The sequence below is a fragment of the Ostrea edulis genome, chromosome 3 (genome assembly GCF_947568905.1).
Source record: "Ostrea edulis chromosome 3, xbOstEdul1.1, whole genome shotgun sequence".
Lineage (NCBI taxonomy): Eukaryota > Metazoa > Mollusca > Bivalvia > Ostreida > Ostreidae > Ostrea > Ostrea edulis.
The window spans coordinates 38809612-38828142 of NC_079166.1; the positions used below are offsets into that span (position 1 = coordinate 38809612).

An 18531-nucleotide genomic window follows, 5' to 3' on the forward strand; every position below is an offset into this window, starting at 1 on the left:
ATACAAGACAAAACCGGTATCGGTCTGGTTTTCTGCAGAAATCTCCACTTTTTTCAAATTTAGTCATATAATTCATATAAAACACGACCTTCGATCCAGAAACTGACTGTAGTCTATCAAAATCTATCAATACAAATAAATTTTGCACGAACGATTTTTTGGATCGAAAGGTGTGCTGTTGATGAATATCAACTTTGAATTAAATCGAGAGCAATCCGGAATTATTTATTTTTGTGAGAGTTGTGGGTATTTTATTAATTATGTTGCTTTGAAAAATTAAAACAACATACTTATGTGGAGTCTACATCATTTCCATGCAGAATACACCCCTATGTGGTGTTTTTATCAAAAGCTATAGAATTTTGATGCGTAAACAAACGAATCTGCTGTCCGACAAATCGGACCTTCAATGCTATAGAACGTTTTTATTTAGACGACACCAACAGAATTACTAAGATCAAAATGAAAAGAATTTATAGAACATGCATTGATATAACTAAAACTATTGCCGATATATCGAAAGTATAACGTTAACTAGGGCAAGTAAAAATATAAAAGATTTTTAAGGGTGTGACGTCATAGATGTCGTGGCTTAGTGGTAGTGAGCCCGTCCTTCAATCGGGAGATCCGGGTTCAATTCCTACCCGTGTCAAAATTTTTTTTTTTTTAAATCATACTGTTAACTACATTTTTCTTGGCGTTATTGAAAAATTAATTTCTTTCAAGACACTGAAGATGAAATTATACCTGAATACAAATAAAAATAACAATCACAGAACACCAAGGAAATATGCAAGGATTACAGATTACATTTTTAAAATTCATTGAAAAAAACCAAACCAAAATACTTTATTTTCGGACTTGATTTTATTTCAAAGAATGAACCAGCAAAAGATAATGGAAAGGAAAGTTTTTCCAATGCATCTAATGTACAGAAGAAAAGTCAGAAAAAATGTGAATCCATTAGCTATTCTGTCATTTCCTGCAGAGTAAGAACTTTCTTGTTGAAACCACCACATGCTATATTGTGTAGCAAGTGTAGACATGTGTGTCAGTAAATTCACATCCAACAAAATTGTCACAATCAATCTCGGCCACTTCCTGAGACAAAGTCTCTACAGAGAATTTCAATACCTCTCGACAGAACCAGGCCTGGGGTAATGGTAATTAAATGACAACCAGTTTCAATGTAATGGGGGTGTAATGGACCATTTTTGCATTACAAGTAATGGTAATGTAATGCATACTGTACTGTACATTATTTTTCATTACATTTACACTACTTCAAATATTTGATGATATTTCGAAGATTTAGAATAATTCATTTTATTAGTGATTGACTGAAGCATTTGAAACATTGATGACAATCAAATGCAATGAATAACTTAATAGATATGTTTCCTAACATTGCTGAATATTTTGTGTTCTTATGTTAATGTATAATTAAAAATCATAATACAGAAATAATTTTTCTGCCATTTCTTTAATATCTGACAGTATGTTATGTAAATGTGTAATGTAAATTCACTCTCAAGTAATGTAATACATTATATTTCAAAATAGGAGTAATGGTAATGTGAAATTTTCTAGGTAATGTAAGGCGTTACATTGCTATGTAATTGACCTCAAGCCTGGATAGAACACCTTCTCATGCATATATGCAAGTGCCTTGGACCCAACTTGTCATTTCCTCTTTTGCAAGATTTTCAGCATTTCTTCATAGAGATCATAATTCCAACTGCAAGGTGTCCAAGATGATGAATTCAGACCTGACCAGTGTTTTTGACAATTTGATAACTTTTGACTCTACACTTTTCATCATTCAAAAAGTACATTATGACATTCATAATTCAACCTGCAGATTTTCATTTGAATCATCAAATATGAATTCTTCCAAATAATAACCCCCCCCCCCCCCCCCCCCAAAAAAAAACCCACTTTAAAAACCTCCACAGGTATATTTCAAATGACATAGAAGTGCCATGGGTTAATAAGGGTTAAACTTTAGAGTCGACATGTTTCTTCCAAGCAATATAGTCTTGTTTGGATCCAGTTTTTCCAGTTCTGATATAACTGCCTGATACTGTACAATGTAGGTGTCAATCTGGTCCCCCTATTGTGGGAATCTGTTTCCACATAACTGCTGTATAATCTGGTACCTTGCTATTGGCAGGCACAACAAGGAAGCTATTCCTTCAGTGATGTCCAACACTTATCCGCATGTGTCACTGATGCCACTATCATTGATGAGTAGGAATATGGATTCTTGTCAATCTGATTCATGTCACCCTTGCCATCAATTTTTGCTGTACATATTATATCATCCTGAAATTCAAATTACTCCAGTATTATATCATTATCAAAACTATATCATAAATGAAAGGTGAAGATAACAAACAGTGATCAATCTCATAACTCCTACAAGCAATACAAAATAGATAGTTGGGCAAACACGAACCCCTGTATTATAATATTCATATAAAAGTTGTACTTTCATGCCCTCATGTATTTTCATTGATACAGAATTCAGAAAAATTACATTTATGTATTCGGTGGGAGATTGACATGTCTCCAACTAAACAATAGAGGACAGTTTAGTTACATGTACATTTCTGCATAAATAATTATATACACAAACATTTCATTTGAATTTGATTCCCCATCTAATAATTTTTGTTGTAGCTAATGTTGATATATTACATGTATCTTACTTCACAATTATCAGCAAATTCACAAAATATTTTTATCTTTCATGCTCTTTCTTGTGGTAGATGTATGGAAAAATTTAATATTCAATAATATAAAGGAGATAAGCTAACAAAAAAATATATGCTTAAATCATGGTAGTACCCATGAAATTCAACATTCTCTGAGTGATTCTATATCTAATCCCAATGCAGGCATGTAAGTTGTAAGTGTAATTGTTGAAATTAAGTTTGACATGTTTACAATTTATCTTGAAATAAGGCATATTTAAATTATAAAACCAAACTGTTCTTATGATTTTCCTGGCTTAATGGTGCTTTTAAGTATTTAAAAATTATTGAATGTAAAAATCATTCCGACTTTTCTAATCCATGTTTCTGCGTAAGGCCAAAAAATATATATATGTTAATTGGTTTCCACTTTCCCGACTACCCTAATTAAAACTTTCTGTTGACCCTAACACAATTTTTTCTATTCTCACAGATTTTGCAAATGTCATCACTACAACAAGAATATATTTATTGACTAATATGAAGTTATTTATTATGCACTAATACCAGACAGATTCCAAACCACAGAAACAGTTTTTGTTTACAGTAAATTGAAGAAATGTATCGATTCATCATATAACTTTTATTTGATTACTAAATAATCACTAAGTTAAGTTTAAACATAGTAGAATACTCATTCGAAAATTATTCAACCTATAACCCCCCACAGGCCTACATGTTACCCCAGAGACATATACCATTATGGAAATATACATCTATATACAATTATATGTCTCTTTAACCTATACAAATACTTTTTAGACCATACAATGATACATGGAAAGTTCAAAGTGTAAAGTGAGTCAAACATCATGTAAGGAAATTCAAATAGACCCGAGAAGGTCATGCACTTGGAATTGAAAATGGCATGATCGTGAAACAGCTGATTTTTCTGATCAGCTGATATACATACAATTTTAAATCTTAACAATATATAATTATAATAGATAAACAATAAATATATGTTGACAACAGTTAACAGATTTGTTGTGGGATTTCCAACAGCCCAATGCGTGAATATTATGTGTTTGTCAACACACCACAGGCGCACCATACTATTCGTTCCATGCGACTTGTTTATTATTTTTAAGAGCAATTGGTACACCTATTTGGTTATACAGTTTAACGAGTAGAGGTGAAGTATATTCATATTTCTAAAACTTACGTTGAAATGCGATGAGTAGATCCTCTGCAACTTCCACGAACAGCACAAACAGGCTAACGGCGCGGCGTGTGAAAATGGCCGAATGAAGGCAGGATTGAAAAATATGGTGTGCCATTCGGGCTATAAGTAAAATAACCTTATTGCGTATTTTGAAAGAAAATTTCTTTTTCAAGATCTTATTATATATTAAACAGCTCATTGCATAATTATGTTTTACAATACGTTACCACTTCTAATAATATATAGCGACGTTGTATGACGCAATCTTACAAAGTAGAGCAAATTATAGGATTTATACTAGTAATGTAAACCTAAAAATACTGTTCTTTCACGAACTCTACATATAAAAACCAGTACATTAAAGGAAAAGAACATGTTAGAGAATATTTCTAACAAAAAATTATTCACTTTGGACGTTAGGCCGAATTTTGATAAACATGGTCTTAGTCCTTTAAAAAAAAAAAAGTTTCTCTGTGCTTCGAACCTTCACATTCAATATATCCTTCAAACTACAGTCTTCAATGGTGTGTTTTTTCAATGGGGTTCGAACACACCTCTTGGATCCCCCCCCCCCTTCTTGGTTCCGAACCTTTATTTGGTTCAGTATCAATAATTCTAAAAATTTTACTTTGGACTCAGAATTGTATAAGTACAAACTTTTAGGCCAAATCCACAAAATAAAGAACTAATATTATAAGAATTCGGTCCCCGAGACGTAAATGGTGCGATGAGGGAGTTGCTGGATGTAAAGTATATGGACAGCTACAGTAGCATTCTACGAATATTTTCTTATAATAACATTATTTACCAAAATAATAGCGGAAAATTCAAATCTAATCGCATGATACGCCTACGAAACTGTCGTTCTAAACATTGTAAACTACTTGTATATCATATTTTACCAATATGAATTATAATTTACGACGTTGATTCATTATTGATTGACAAATCTCTATAAAAAAAAAAAAAAAATTCATTTCTCTACACTGTTCACATCTGTTAGTTAGAAAATTCAAATTATCCTTCATTATATCTAACAACTGAAAACTATGATTCACAAATTTGTTTAAAACACACTAGGGTCGCGAATCGCGATAGGTGAAACTTTGACTTAACATTGATTAACCCAGCTTTTCAAATGCAAAACTATGTTTGGATCATTGATTTGGGAGATTGATACGCTATTATATACATGTAGCTTTCAAAATAATTTTATTTGTATTTTAGATTATAGACATAGTAAGAAGGAAATCGTCCAAACAGTCTACCATAACTCACAGCTCTCAGGACAAGGTGGGTTCCCTTCATGTACAGTGTGTCATCTACATGTACAGTGTGTCATCTACATGTACAGTGTGTCGTCTACATGTACAATGTGTCATCTTCATGTGCTATGTGTCATCTTTATGTGCAATGTGTCGTCTACATGTACAGTGTGTCATCTACATGTACAGTGTGTCATCTACATGTACAGTGTGTCGTCTACATGTACAATGTGTCATCTTCATGTGCTATGTGTCATCTTTATGTGCAATGTGTCGTCTACATGTACAGTGTGTCGTCTACATGTACAGTGTGTCATCTACATGTACAGTGTGTCATCTACATGTACAGTGTGTCATCTACATGTGCAATGTGTCGTCTACATATACAATATGTCATCTACATATGTAGCGTGTCATTTTCATGTGCAATGTGTCGTCTACATGTGCAGTGTGTCATCTACATGTACAATGTGTCATCTTCATGTGCTATGTGTCATCTTTATGTGCAATGTGTCATCTACATGTACAGTGTGTCATCTACATGTGCAGTGTGTCATCTACATGTGCAGTGTGTCGTCTTCATGTACAGTGTGTCGTCTACATGTACAGTGTGTCGTCTTCATGTACAATTTTCATCTTCATGTGCAGTGTGCCGTCTTCATGTACATTGTGTCGTCGTCATGTGCTATGTGTCATCTTCATGTGCAGTGTCTCGATTAATTCATTTTGCGCATACGCTGATTGGATTTATGAACTTTTCATTTCAGATGTCCTTTGTTGGGAATAGTGAAGTGGGTGATGAGAGTTTAACTGAGGTAACTTTTATATCAGACTATGACATGCTATTTCTCCGAGTAAATTTTGTTCATACATGTAGCAGGAGAGATAGCACATATAACGCGCATGCCCCGTGCTTTCCAATTTCCATCCTTGTCTTATTCGAAACATGACTTTATCAAAAACAGTACATCGAAAAATCTCACCAACTTTAATATTTCATTGATTTCTTTAAAAGCCTTTCTACATTTATCTACGAACCATTTAAACATCATTGACACGTTTGTATTCGTATCACGTATATTTGTGAGGGTATTTTAATTTTTATTTTCATTTCTTGACAGATAACAAAGAAGCTCTCAGTTAAGAAAAGTGGTCGAGTAAAAGCACAGAATAGATCTTTATATAATTAACTCTTAAGTGTATTCAACATCTGATTTATTACATCAAAGATGATATTCGAATCTGTCAATGCAAAACAAAAAGCATAATGTAAATTTACATGTAGAGATTTTAGTCTGTATTGTTTATTTTTCGTGTATACATGTATATCATTGTGATTTATTTTTATAATAAAATGTTGACATAAAAGACGTACATCTTTTGATTTCACCGTGATAATCGGTCGGTAGCAGATTTAGGTTGGGGAGGTCCCCATTTTGATTTTCACACATAATACTAAAGTCACCATTTCAATACTTATTTTCAAAGGTACTAACTGTTATGTTCCCCAAACGGATAAGCATGGTTATAACTTACTGACAAGATTGAAATATCAATTGTACTTGCTCAAACAAAATAGATGTGTACCTCTTGAAAGATTAGAGAAAATCCGCAACGGTCCCCGTTTAGGACGCGCCAAATTATAATAAACTCAAACAATTCACGGTAGCATTGATTATTGAAAGATACTATCAATTCATTTGATGCGCGCAACAATTCAATTGAAGATCTCTTCAAATAATTAAGTTTAGGCGACTATCTAAATTATTTAGACAAATTAAAGCACAAAGCTGGTGGGTTTCTGCACTGGATCCGATGGGGTGCTCCCTCCGTACCTCCTTTGCCACGTCCTCAACACAGTCTTCAAGAAGACCGTCTGCCCGATTTTACTTGGGGAGATCCGAGGGTCGATCGACCACAGATGAAGAATAGCAATCTATCTTCAAGAAGTCCTTCCCCCCGACTATACTAGGGGCGATCGACTCTAGGAAGAGAAGATGGACCCATCCACCACCTTCTGAAGGACCTAACCATCCCCGGATCTTCAAGAAGGCCCGTCCCCGTTTCCAGGGGATCCGAGGGTCGACCATCATCGTCGCCTCGCCGCAACAAACCTAGTGTAGCAGGGCCCCTTCTGGGCAGTCTGCACTATAAATCTACACCAAGAGAATTAATGATATATTCCATTCTGAATTGTTGTGCGTATGTATTGATTTGTTGATACATGTAGCATTGATTATTCTGCAGAATTGATGAGCGCTATGATTAAATTGTTGATCTCTCCAAATGAATTGATGATCTCAACAATTAAATAGATGCACGCGGAGATCAATAATTCAATCAATGCGCGCATCAATTCAATTAATGCGCGCAATAATTGAATTATTGCTTTCTTCAAAAGCATGCATATTATTTCCACTATATACATGTAATCACTCTACTTCTATCGGATGCCATCAAATTCTAAAGGATTTTCACTTGCAATATCTTCTGTATAGCACACACTTAAAATCAACTCCATGTCAAACTGAAATTGACAATTTCCAGTCAAATTAAGGACAAGGAATTTTGTCGCAAATTAAGGTTAATTACTGAGAATACTTAGATGCACGAACAGATTAAGGACGGATAATTTAGTCGCATCAGACAAAACAAGGACAAACAATGAATTCGCTGGCAAGTGTATGGAAAGCCAACGGGGTCAAAATGCTATCCCTGTAACTGTATTCATAACTACGTAATGCACTATTCGTTCATGCATTGTAAAAGTAGAAATGTTAAACGTAAATGAAGAAATGTTGAGTGTAACCTGACAATTACAGCACGTGACCAATTTTTAGGTTTTCCGGGTCACTCTGGTGACCTCTTGCTATCTGTTATTGTCCGACATCACCTGTTAGTCGTTGGTCGTAAACTTACGAACATTTTCAGCTTCTTCTCTGGAACAATGGAATCAATTTCAACCAAGTTTGGTTGATAGCATCTACGGATCAAGAGGAAAAAATGGGAATTTCATTATCTCTGTCTTCCTGGGGCTTGAGGGGTGTGACTAAATCAATTAAAATTGATGTTATCATGTTTACTCCTGGATATCAAGAAGTCAAATCATTGGCGTGATTATGATAAGCAATGAGCCTTATACCAAACTTGTGAAATCCATTACCCCTGGGTGCGGGGTTCATATCCCAGGTGGAGGTAAGTTGGTTATATATTACAAAGGTATTATATCTTAGGAAAATCTTCTTAACTTCTGAACATTAAGGAGGCATATTGTTTGCACGATTCTAATGAGCATTGGGTCCTCTACCAAAGTCAAATTCATGATCTCGGGGTTCAGGTACCAGAGTTGGGCTATAGACTGTTAAGAACCATTGGTCTCTTGTCCTAAAAAGTATTCTGTCTGACATTAAACAAGCTAGCAAATTCCTCATTTTACGAAGCAAATTGAGGATTTCGGTCATGTTTAGCCGCCATACCATTGTCCAAAACTTTAACTAGGAACAAGGAACTAACACCAATGAATTTAGACTACAAAAAATAGGACATCCCTACATGTATTTCTTATCTTAATTTTCATCCATACTCTATATTTTACCTCTAAGAGATAGTATAACGACATTTTTACCCACTTTGTCGCAAGTATGTTTTTGGAAAGAGGAAACCAATATTCAAAATTATAAATTTGCATTGACGGTCTGACACTAACTATATAAGACAACGCGGTTATGAAGGCTAAATATTTACATTGTTTTACAATCTTCCTTGAAAAATCTAAATCTTTCCCCAATATTTCGCTGTTCAAATCATTCCAAAGAAAACGGGCGCTCTGATAAAAGCAACAATTTACATAAAATGAAATATGCAATCTTATCTTTTAAATGCAAGGTACTAACACTTTGGAAAGAAATATGACTTGAACTGTACATCCAACCCCAACCCCAATTCCCAGCATCCGTGCCTTTGCCACTCATTACGTCTCCTTTGATCATTCTGAATCCGCGTATATGAATGTACATTTAACTTTAATGTGGAGGTGAGAGTTAAGGAAGTTAGCTCCTGAGCATAGCTGCAATTGTGTAAATAATGATTCAATATATTCAACATATTGGTCATTTATTTGAATTTTTTATGTCGATTCCAATTTTGAACATATAAAATATATAATTTTGATTTGAACATATTTTATTGTATAATACATACAAATAGATTGGGTGCAATTTTAACATATAAAGATAAAATGGGGTTTGGGGGAACTTGCTTATAAGGCACTATATATGAGTGGAATCAACGGCGTGGTGAAATATCGCTAGACAGTTTATTCCTTTATTTGAAAATTTTGAAAGTATCGACTCCTGAATCAGTGACTTTTGTTTCCAGTAGAACAAAATCACAACCAGAAAAGATTTCCAAAACTATGGGAATAGCTCGTAACTCACACAAGAGATAGACTATAGTAAACCTTTGTTAAGGCAAAAATTGGCTTTCTTAATATAATCCTATACCCCTTCTTTATTTTATGGCATTATGCTTCATTTTATACGATCGAGTGTTATTATATCAAAACTTCTTTTTAAAATTCTAAGCAGTAGAGCTATGACAGAAATAATAATGTGCAAATAATAAAAAAAAACAACAAAAAAACCACCAAACAAAAAGTAAGCATTTTTCTACGTAGAAATTTGAACCCCCCCCCCCCCCCCCCCCCCCGGTCAATATTCTACGTGGGTTACTTTTCGTCGTTACACTGGCATGAAGCATCGCAGTTCATATCCCTATGTATTTTTTTTTTTCAAAATTAGATGTATACCTTAATTGAATTGAGCTATAGGTCTTAATTGGCGAGGGCGGTTCCAATCCATTAAATTTTGTTTTATTTTACAACACAGAATTCTCAGTATGCATTATTGTTTCAAATTATTTAAGGTGGGTCGATCCTCATGTGACTTATCAATATTAATGGTTAGAAGTGCAAAATCTGTATTAATTTCCATTCAATGTAGTTGAATTTAATTAATAACCAAAGAAAATGTGTATGTTGTCACATTTTTAAAGATGTCAGACATTAAAAAAAAAAACCCCGGAAGTATATGTTTTAAAACATCAGAAAATCACACATTTTCGTTATATAAAATAATTAGAATAGATAAAAACTTGTTGAAATGACAAATTTTAAATGTCAACAGTTAAAAAAAATTTAATTCACAAATATGTATAAATTAATTGTGGATATTAGGGAAATCATGTGTAATAGACATACAGTAGAAGAAATACTAGCATAGGAGTTATAGCCCTTGACAACACTTTTTAATTACAAAGAATTGATTATCTATGGAAAATATAAACTTTTTCAACATCAATAGTTTACCAAATTTTTTATTTTATGCAGTGAATAAAATTCCTCTGAAAGATATATTTCTACCATGCGCAAAGTTTACAATTTGTCCTTTAAAAAGGGATTACAATACGTGATTCAAATATTTCAGCATCTTCACAAGTCAAGGGTTATTGATTCGTTACGAATCAATAACCCTTGACTTGTGAAGATGATATTTCAGTAGAAGTCATATTGCTAGAAATGTAATGGCATACCGTATAGGCCTATAATGGATATAAAATAGTTGTAGCTTTGACCTTTAACCTCATCTTCGCTAGCCAAGGGTTTTCGGTCCACTCCGCTCCCCATATGGGGAGCGGAGTGGATATGGGGAGCGGAGTGGACCGAAAAACCTTGGCTAGCGAAGATGCTTTAACCTCAGAGTTTGAGAGTCATATATATATATATATATATATATATATAAATGCCGTGGCCGTAATCTTTGGATATTATCGTAGGGGAAAAAGTGTAAAAAAAAAAAAAAAAAAAAAAAAAGTGTTTTATATAGTGACACACTTTACGCAAATCATGCGATTTGACTCAATCGGATTTAAAAGTAATCGAGCTAATTTCTCTTCGAGTCGGATAGTGATATTCATGGACGGCCTGCAGGCTGTTGGTAGGACACATTCAGCGATAAAAGTCATACGGAAACAGGGTTGAGAGAACCACTTTGAGCAAAGAAGGGAGAGTTAAATTTCATGTTTCACATGAAATCACCATTTAGTATGATTACACTCTAAAGGAAATCCTCATTTCTCGCGTTGTAAAAAAAACAAAAAAACAAGAAATTCTCACGCGCTTGCACACATCCACCATAAACATCATTCCTTCATAAATGTGCATTAGAAATTCACCGTTTTCTTCTTATATTGAGTAGACCAGTATTCCTTTAATACCCGTATATACATGTAATTTGTCAAAATTATCAAATCGTATTATTTTTCATAATTTATCATACTGACAAAATGTTGGTCTGGATTTTAACATCGAACAAAATACTGTATAATATGGCACATATACCAAATTCAACAAAAGAAACAATAACATTTGGGTTCCATACCTTAATCCAATGATACAAATCTGGCAACAAATATTGTTGCTCACAAGATTGAATGTTCTTTTTAATTTTCATAGCCCAGTGCAACTTTACCAATGGTGTCCATTTTAAGATCCAAGCATGTACGAACTTAAATTTTGTTGAGCATTGCTGAGGTGAAAATGTTGTCGTGTATCTATAAATGAATCAATTAGACTCCATTACATGTAACATTTATCTTCTTTTTTAATCAAGAACACTGAAACCTGTTTTTCAAAAGCAAATTCATATTCATGACTTTTCTTTCATTAGTTTCACCCAAAACGTATTATGACGTCACTAGGTCCTTGACAATTATGTGACGTCACAGTACAGTTTTTGTTTACAGCTTACTGAATGTGAGTGAGGCGTACTGGTAAGCTATTCTATATATCTAAGATAGTCACGACGAATAGTTATAGGCCTTGTACAATTTTAACTTTAACTTAGCATTTCTGAAGAATATGAAGCTCACTGACCAATTTAATTGAAAATTTGTTCATAGATCTATTCGATAATTTTTCATCAACGTAGCTCAAGGTAACCAGCTTTAGATAAATAGGTGAAGTGCCACAAATTTTGACAGAAGACAAACCATTAGTTATCTAATGTCAAATTTGAGGTACGAACCTCACATTTTCCAGAAATTTCATGTTGATTTTTATTTAGTGTTTAAAAGTATGAAATTAATTTCACCCAAAATGCATTATGACGTCACTAGGTTCTTGACAATTATATGTGACGTCATAGTACAGTTTTGTTTACAGCTATACAGGGGCTCCTACTGAATGTAAATGTGGCGTACTGGTGAGATATTATACAATTATTTCATGCCTACTCGGGGAAACAGTCAAAACCATTTTCCCGAGGTACGTATAGTGGCGAAGACCCGGGAAACTGTTGTCAGAGGCCGTACAGGCATCTTATAATATGCGTTAGCTGCTTGATCGCATATCTGGAAGATGTTTTCAACACATGTATTCTAAATTCATATAAGTCCTCATTCATTTTTCAGTTTTCTGGAAAGAAGCAAAATGCACCAGGCTCAAATAATCCACAGAATTTACTGGGAGTTAGCGTGTCGATCTGCCGACATGGCTGTTGAAACACGCCCCCTCCCTCGGGTAAGGCTACAATTTCAAGTAATTTTCACCCATATCGGAGTGTAAAGTATATGATTTCATGTGAATAATGCTGGTGAAACTCAAATGCATACAATCATGGTATTTACATTGCTGGAGGAAGTGGTGTTTCTAGAAATTGGAGATAATCCGGTCATTAATTGTTGTAATGAAATATTTTTTTTTAAAATAAGAACAAAAAGCTAATTCACAATTTATATATTTTTTTTATTTCATAGAATTTTTACATTTGTACGTACCGGCCAAACTATTTAGTAATCATTTGTTTATCACCGTTATTATCGTAAATTTAAAATACAATCTAATTATAATTGGTTGTTTTGATTGTACTACCGCTTACGGTAGCGGATTCAAGACAGCTAATTTTAATTAGATTGAATAAACTGCAGCGAAAATAAACTTCAAATCTGCATTCCACCAATACAAATTGTCTCAAGATCCCTTAGACGAACAAATATTGAAATTTGAACGGGAATGGAATGTCGCAAGAGATTATGATTGGCACATATATTTATATTGATTCAATGAGCGAGTTTTATTTCAAATATCATTTTTGGTATACTTTACTTCTTTGTTTATTTGTTTCATTTCAAAAACAAAAGTACATAATGTTACTGTGGATTTCTTTTCTTTTAGGAAGCATCCTCTAAAGTAGAGACACGTATGAAACTAATGCAGCTTCAAATGGACAAAACGACCGAAATGCATTCGGAACTTCGGGTACACTATCTTTCAAACATTAAAGACTTGCAATTTTTTTTTTTTTTTTTTTTTCGTGAATTTTATTTTTCTGAAAGGCACGCGTCATACAGTAGAGAATATGCAATATTAATGAGGTCTTGTGAAAGAAAGAAAAAAGTTACGCGTGAAAAGCATTCCATCGGTTACTTTCTTCAGTGCGTGATTTTATGCTTTCTCTGTGTACAGGAAGTTGTATCCAGGAAGTTGAAAGTAAGGCCGATGCAACAACAAACTAAACTTCTGCAAGAACTGCAATTAGAACTTCAGGTAAAATTACAATAATTGCAGTTTTAGACAAGTTATGTTGTGTGCTCTGAGAGAGAGAGAGAGAGAGAGAGAGAGAGAGAGAGAGAGAGAGAGAGAGAGAGATTGTCAAATGTTTTGTATTGTCGATTGTTTTTATTTTTAGGAAGCGGTATCGAATGAGATAAACATAATTCATCTCTACGAACTGACTTGCAGACGAACGTCAGGAATCCATATAAATTTACTGGTAAAAAGGAATTGTGGAAGAAAATTAAATCATGAATTCATGATGAACAAATGTTATATTGTCATCAACATCATTTTATTGAGCAGTTAGTCGTTATCTGTGTTCAACGTGCGATTTTAAATTCATATTATTCCCATTTTCAACTGATTTTTTTTTCTGTGTCCAGAAAGTCATGTACAGAAAATTCAAAGAAAGGCAGTTCCGAAAACAGACAGACCTCAAACAGAAAATGCACATAGAATTAAAGGTAAAACTGCAACACATAGTTTTGCTAAGATGTGTGTGTGTGTTTAATTCTTTAAGAAGCTGTATTCAATAAAATGCATAAAGTTCTTCTCTAACAGACTAAGAGATAGAAGGAAGCAATCCACAAAGAATTAAAGGTCAATTGTTAGCAATGTCCTGCTTCATTTCATTGTTCATACAGTAGAAGAAGATAATACGAGTACATGTACATGATAATATTACGTATACATTCACATTTCTCCCAGAGGACAATCCAGACCAGAAAATCAGTAAGTGAAGACGATGACAAAAACCTAGAGAACAGGGTGGAGCCTTTTCCTGAGGATTTACCTGTAAGTCGCTCATGGTTTATATGTTTGTATTTCTCACTGGTCAGAATAAAGAAGAATCTAATAAAAAAATAAATAAAAGTATTGGCATATTAAAGCAGACATAATGTTAAATACGTGCATTTGTCTCTGGTTTAAAACACACTATTTCTTTAAATATAAATTTTCTTAATTCCTTGTTTCCCACTAGGAACTTGACCATGATGCAGAGACTACAGTCGACTGTACAGAGTGTTTGAAGAAAATGGACGAACAGTCATTGGTAAGCTTTGTGAAATGCAAATATTTGAAGTGACTAAGTTATAATTACATCCAGCAAACTTGTGGAATAATCATAATTATCTTGTTATTTTCTAAAACAAAAGAATGGCCTGCAAAGTATTGAAGATACCGAAGAAATGGAGGATGTGATTGTGGTATGAATTGCATGATGATGTTTTCTTCTAAGTCGTAATTAAATGTAAATACACATGTTTCATAGTATATACCCCAGTACTGTAGATTCCTTATCCCGAAATGACTCGTGGACGTCAAATCGCGAGAAAATAAATTCACGAATGCTCAGTTGTGTTTTTGTATGTATTTTAGCAATATAAAAATAAAAGCGAGAAATATTTTTTTCGCGAGTGATGTTCTCGCGAAAATACGCGATAATAAATTCCTCGCGCATATTTAGGAATTTACAGTATATGACAACAGAAACTGGGTTTACTATCCCTGAACATCCATATACATATTAAATCTCAGCCATTTCTATATGTAGTAATATGTATATATGTTAATGCATGTACATAGTGTGCGAGAAGGTGCCAATTTTTTTTTTCATGCGCATGCGTTACATTTTCCCACAGGGACCAGAACAACCAACCATCTGCGATATGAGCGAGAAGTTACAGTCTAGTCAGTCTTCTGATAAGGACCAAATGTTCAATGTGGTAACTATAAATACATTTATGTCTCATACTATTTCCTTTTCAAGAGGACAGCTAACCGAAGCTTGTTTTTGCTTTAAAAATCAACACTGTAAAACTGTATGAGAATGAAATATGTCATTTATTTTAGACAACAAATGATGAAGATAAAGGTTCATACAAAAAAAAGGGGGGAAATCAGCGATCCACGAACACTGTCATATTCTTGCACAATATGTCAACCCATCATTTCTGATTTCCCCCATATAGATAATTTCACAAATAAATATGGTACTGACCAGTTCAAACAGGGGGAACTCAGTAGATACATACAATGTAATTACATAGGATTTCAACACATCTGTCCTGATTTCCCCCATTCATCATTATCACAAATAACAAACAATGACTAGTTAAAATACAGACCTTGGAAACGTGTTCCAAAGTGTACAACAAGCAAAAAGATGGCGAACAAAAAGGGCTACAACAAGATGACGAATAATTAAGCTACATTTTTATATATACAGCTGTAGGTGGGATTTAAGATGGGGAGGTGGTGGGCTACTGGATTTCTCAAATTTCAACACGCTTTCTACAAGTCCGAACAGTCAAAACTTTCTAACAGAAGTAGACACGTGATCTATACACAAGTTTTCATTGGTTCAGATACAAACGACGGGGTTTAATGTTCAGAGGTACAATACGGGTACTAACTAATATAAATGTTTCGCTATAAATGTTATTATATACATGATAGATATTTTGACATAGTGATACCTGTAAGTTTGGATTCTGTTATCTTCACAAGCCAAGTGTTCGGTTTGCTTCTCTCACCTCTCCAAGAGGACGCGAATTGGACGCTTGGTTTAGAACATGGCACAGTATATACAACAAGACAGTGTGTAATTTTGCTTTTCTATGATAATTTGCAGGTTCCTCAACCTCAAAAGGGAAGAAAATACAGTCTTGGCAGAAGATTTTCTAAATTTCTGGGACGAAGATAAACAATTTTCTCATTCCTTCTTCCTTTGATGTTATTTTTATGTAATATTTCCATCCATGAAAGATGATATTGTGTATCAGTTCGGACAAAATTTTTCAACCAATAAATGATATTTTATGTATAATATATTTCTTACTTTGTTTCATACTAAACATTATCATATGATAACGAATAAATGCAAGGTCACAGGAAATATACAAGGTCACAGGAAAAAATATACAAGACCAATGGGCCACATTGCTGTAGTAAGAATATAAATCTTGTTAACAAAGTCGCTTTATACTTGAGAAAAAGGAAATTAATAAAACGTGGAATTTGGCATTAACATTTCAAATTCAAAAATCCTGTATATGGCTAACATATAATTTACGATGTCCAATCTTACGATAACCCCAACAATTTTTAAAGAATGATACAGATAAGATTAGAAAGTTGTATATTCAGCCTTCATTATTAGAGTATTACGCACAAGCCATAATTGTCCTATATGATTTCTTTTGAAATCCATTGCTTGTCATTTGCAACTATGAAGATATATTTTGTTTCAATCTAGTTTGATCAGGGTTTATTTAATTGCCGTCTGTCCGCGTATGAAGTGCATTCTATGAACTTCGTGGCATTGTTGAAAATGTTTTCTGGGTTTTGTTTTTTCTTCTTAAAAACCTTTGTATTTGAAAAAGTATGATGGATAACGCTTACAGATTATATGATGGTTTATTTCATGCGTTTTGGGACTATTTTCCTTTGCCAACTTTCAAATATGGAAATCATTACCAAATATGGATATCATTACCAAATATGGATATAAGTCAAAATCAGGGGATATCTAAATAACGTATAGGTCAGTGATATCTATATCTTACGTACTTGAAAGTATTCATATTTCAAAATATTTACATTTGCAACTGTTTTCTCCTACATAACACTATTACGAGCAATACGTATTTATTTCTGGATAAATCTACTACGGGGTCAACAGAGGTCACGGCTGTGCGTATGAACATTTGTTAAAAGTAGGTAACAGGTACTACTTTTACTAAGGCAATACACATCTAGCAATCGCTCTCACTTACTACAGAAATCTTTCAATAGATGAAATCAACATCACAATATGTATTTACGGTTTTATTTGTATTCCAAGCAGTGAACTTTCATCAATAATTGATAAAAACATTTCTGTAAACAATGTCTTTAGTTACTAGCCTACTAGGCCTAATGTATGTCTAAAATTTCGTCTGCTACAACTTCACCCTGGTCCTCGGTGATGCGGAATTGTACTTACTGCTAGACGATGACATTAGGCTTTAGCAAAAAGGTCATTCACAGGATGTATGGCCGATAAGTCGTCAAAGTGCATTAAGACCTACACACCACACTGCTTCCGTGCCACAGCAGCCATAGTGCTTGATGTCGGTTTCCAAGTTTATGTCGGGACATCGAAGCGAGGCGTCGTTAAAAACCTATTACAAAAAATTATCGAGTCAAAAGAAGCGTTCAGTGAGCTCATGTTTATCAACAATTACATATCCAAATCCAAACCGTCCCTTACCTTCGTGCAGTTCCACATTCTCTGCGATGTTCAGTTCTTTCCGGAGATTCATCTGAGCTGCGTCCTCTGTCCTGTCTATAAAAGATTTGCCTACACCTGACGACTGCCGCCCTGTTCTTCATGTTCCTCCATCTCAGTCTTCTGTTAACTCCGCAATATCCACAGAATATCTTTCAAAGTCGGTCTTCAACGTCTTCACTTTTCAAAAGTCAAAGCGCATCACAACTCTAAGTGTAACACTGCGCATCCCCGTTTAAATCATAATCCCCCCACCCCCTAAAATTAGACATATGGAAGAGTTTTCCATTATATACTCCCGAGTTAATGTATAAGTATATGTTGATATACTTCCTTTCTAGCGTCTTAATAATTAAAACAGTTCTTCATTTTATAGAACTTTGTTTTGTGTTGTCGTCATTTTGAACATCTATGACGCTTCGTTGTGGACGTCAACAATTTGAAATGTATGGAAACGTGTT

The 18531-nt window shown here is 34.0% G+C and overlaps 2 protein-coding genes and 2 long non-coding RNA genes across 9 annotated transcripts in view; 2 read left to right on the plus strand and 2 right to left on the minus strand.

Moving 5' to 3' along the window:
• The window catches only part of LOC125673114 (adhesion G protein-coupled receptor B1-like), a 32105-nt gene extending 25549 nt beyond the window's left edge, over positions 1–6556 (plus strand). For all 5 annotated transcript variants that reach the window (XM_048909449.2, XM_048909445.2, XM_048909450.2 and 2 more), the window contains 3 exons: positions 5149–5214; positions 5954–6001; positions 6308–6556. In XM_048909449.2, coding sequence (XP_048765406.2) covers positions 5149–5214; positions 5954–6001; positions 6308–6376 — 183 coding nt within the window. In that variant the 3' untranslated portion in view covers positions 6377–6556. The remainder of the gene's footprint in view (positions 1–5148; positions 5215–5953; positions 6002–6307) is intronic.
• On the minus strand, positions 849–4256 carry LOC130053417 (uncharacterized). The gene is made up of 2 exons (XR_008802006.1): positions 3922–4256; positions 849–2325 (listed from the first exon to the last, which is right to left on the minus strand). It is a non-coding gene; the product is annotated as an uncharacterized LOC130053417 (long non-coding RNA).
• A 4487-nt stretch (positions 6557–11043) lies between the features above and the next one.
• On the plus strand, positions 11044–16624 carry LOC125673136 (uncharacterized). Of its 2 annotated transcripts, XM_048909515.2 has the most exons (10): positions 11044–12762; positions 13417–13500; positions 13708–13788; positions 13931–14014; positions 14181–14261; positions 14506–14592; positions 14780–14851; positions 14955–15005; positions 15441–15524; positions 16433–16624. In XM_048909515.2, exons 1-10 carry the CDS (start codon positions 12673–12675, stop codon positions 16502–16504), a joined length of 786 nt encoding a protein of 261 aa, XP_048765472.2. In that variant the 5' UTR covers positions 11044–12672; the 3' UTR covers positions 16505–16624. The 2 variants fall into 2 exon arrangements, with proteins under 2 accessions (XP_048765472.2, XP_056016634.1); XM_056160659.1 differs by having other exon boundaries at positions 13417–13788.
• A 989-nt stretch (positions 16625–17613) lies between these two features.
• Positions 17614–18309, minus strand: LOC130053421 (uncharacterized). The gene is made up of 2 exons (XR_008802010.1): positions 18053–18309; positions 17614–17963 (listed from the first exon to the last, which is right to left on the minus strand). It is a non-coding gene; the product is annotated as an uncharacterized LOC130053421 (long non-coding RNA).
• Positions 18310–18531: the final 222 nt, after the last annotated feature.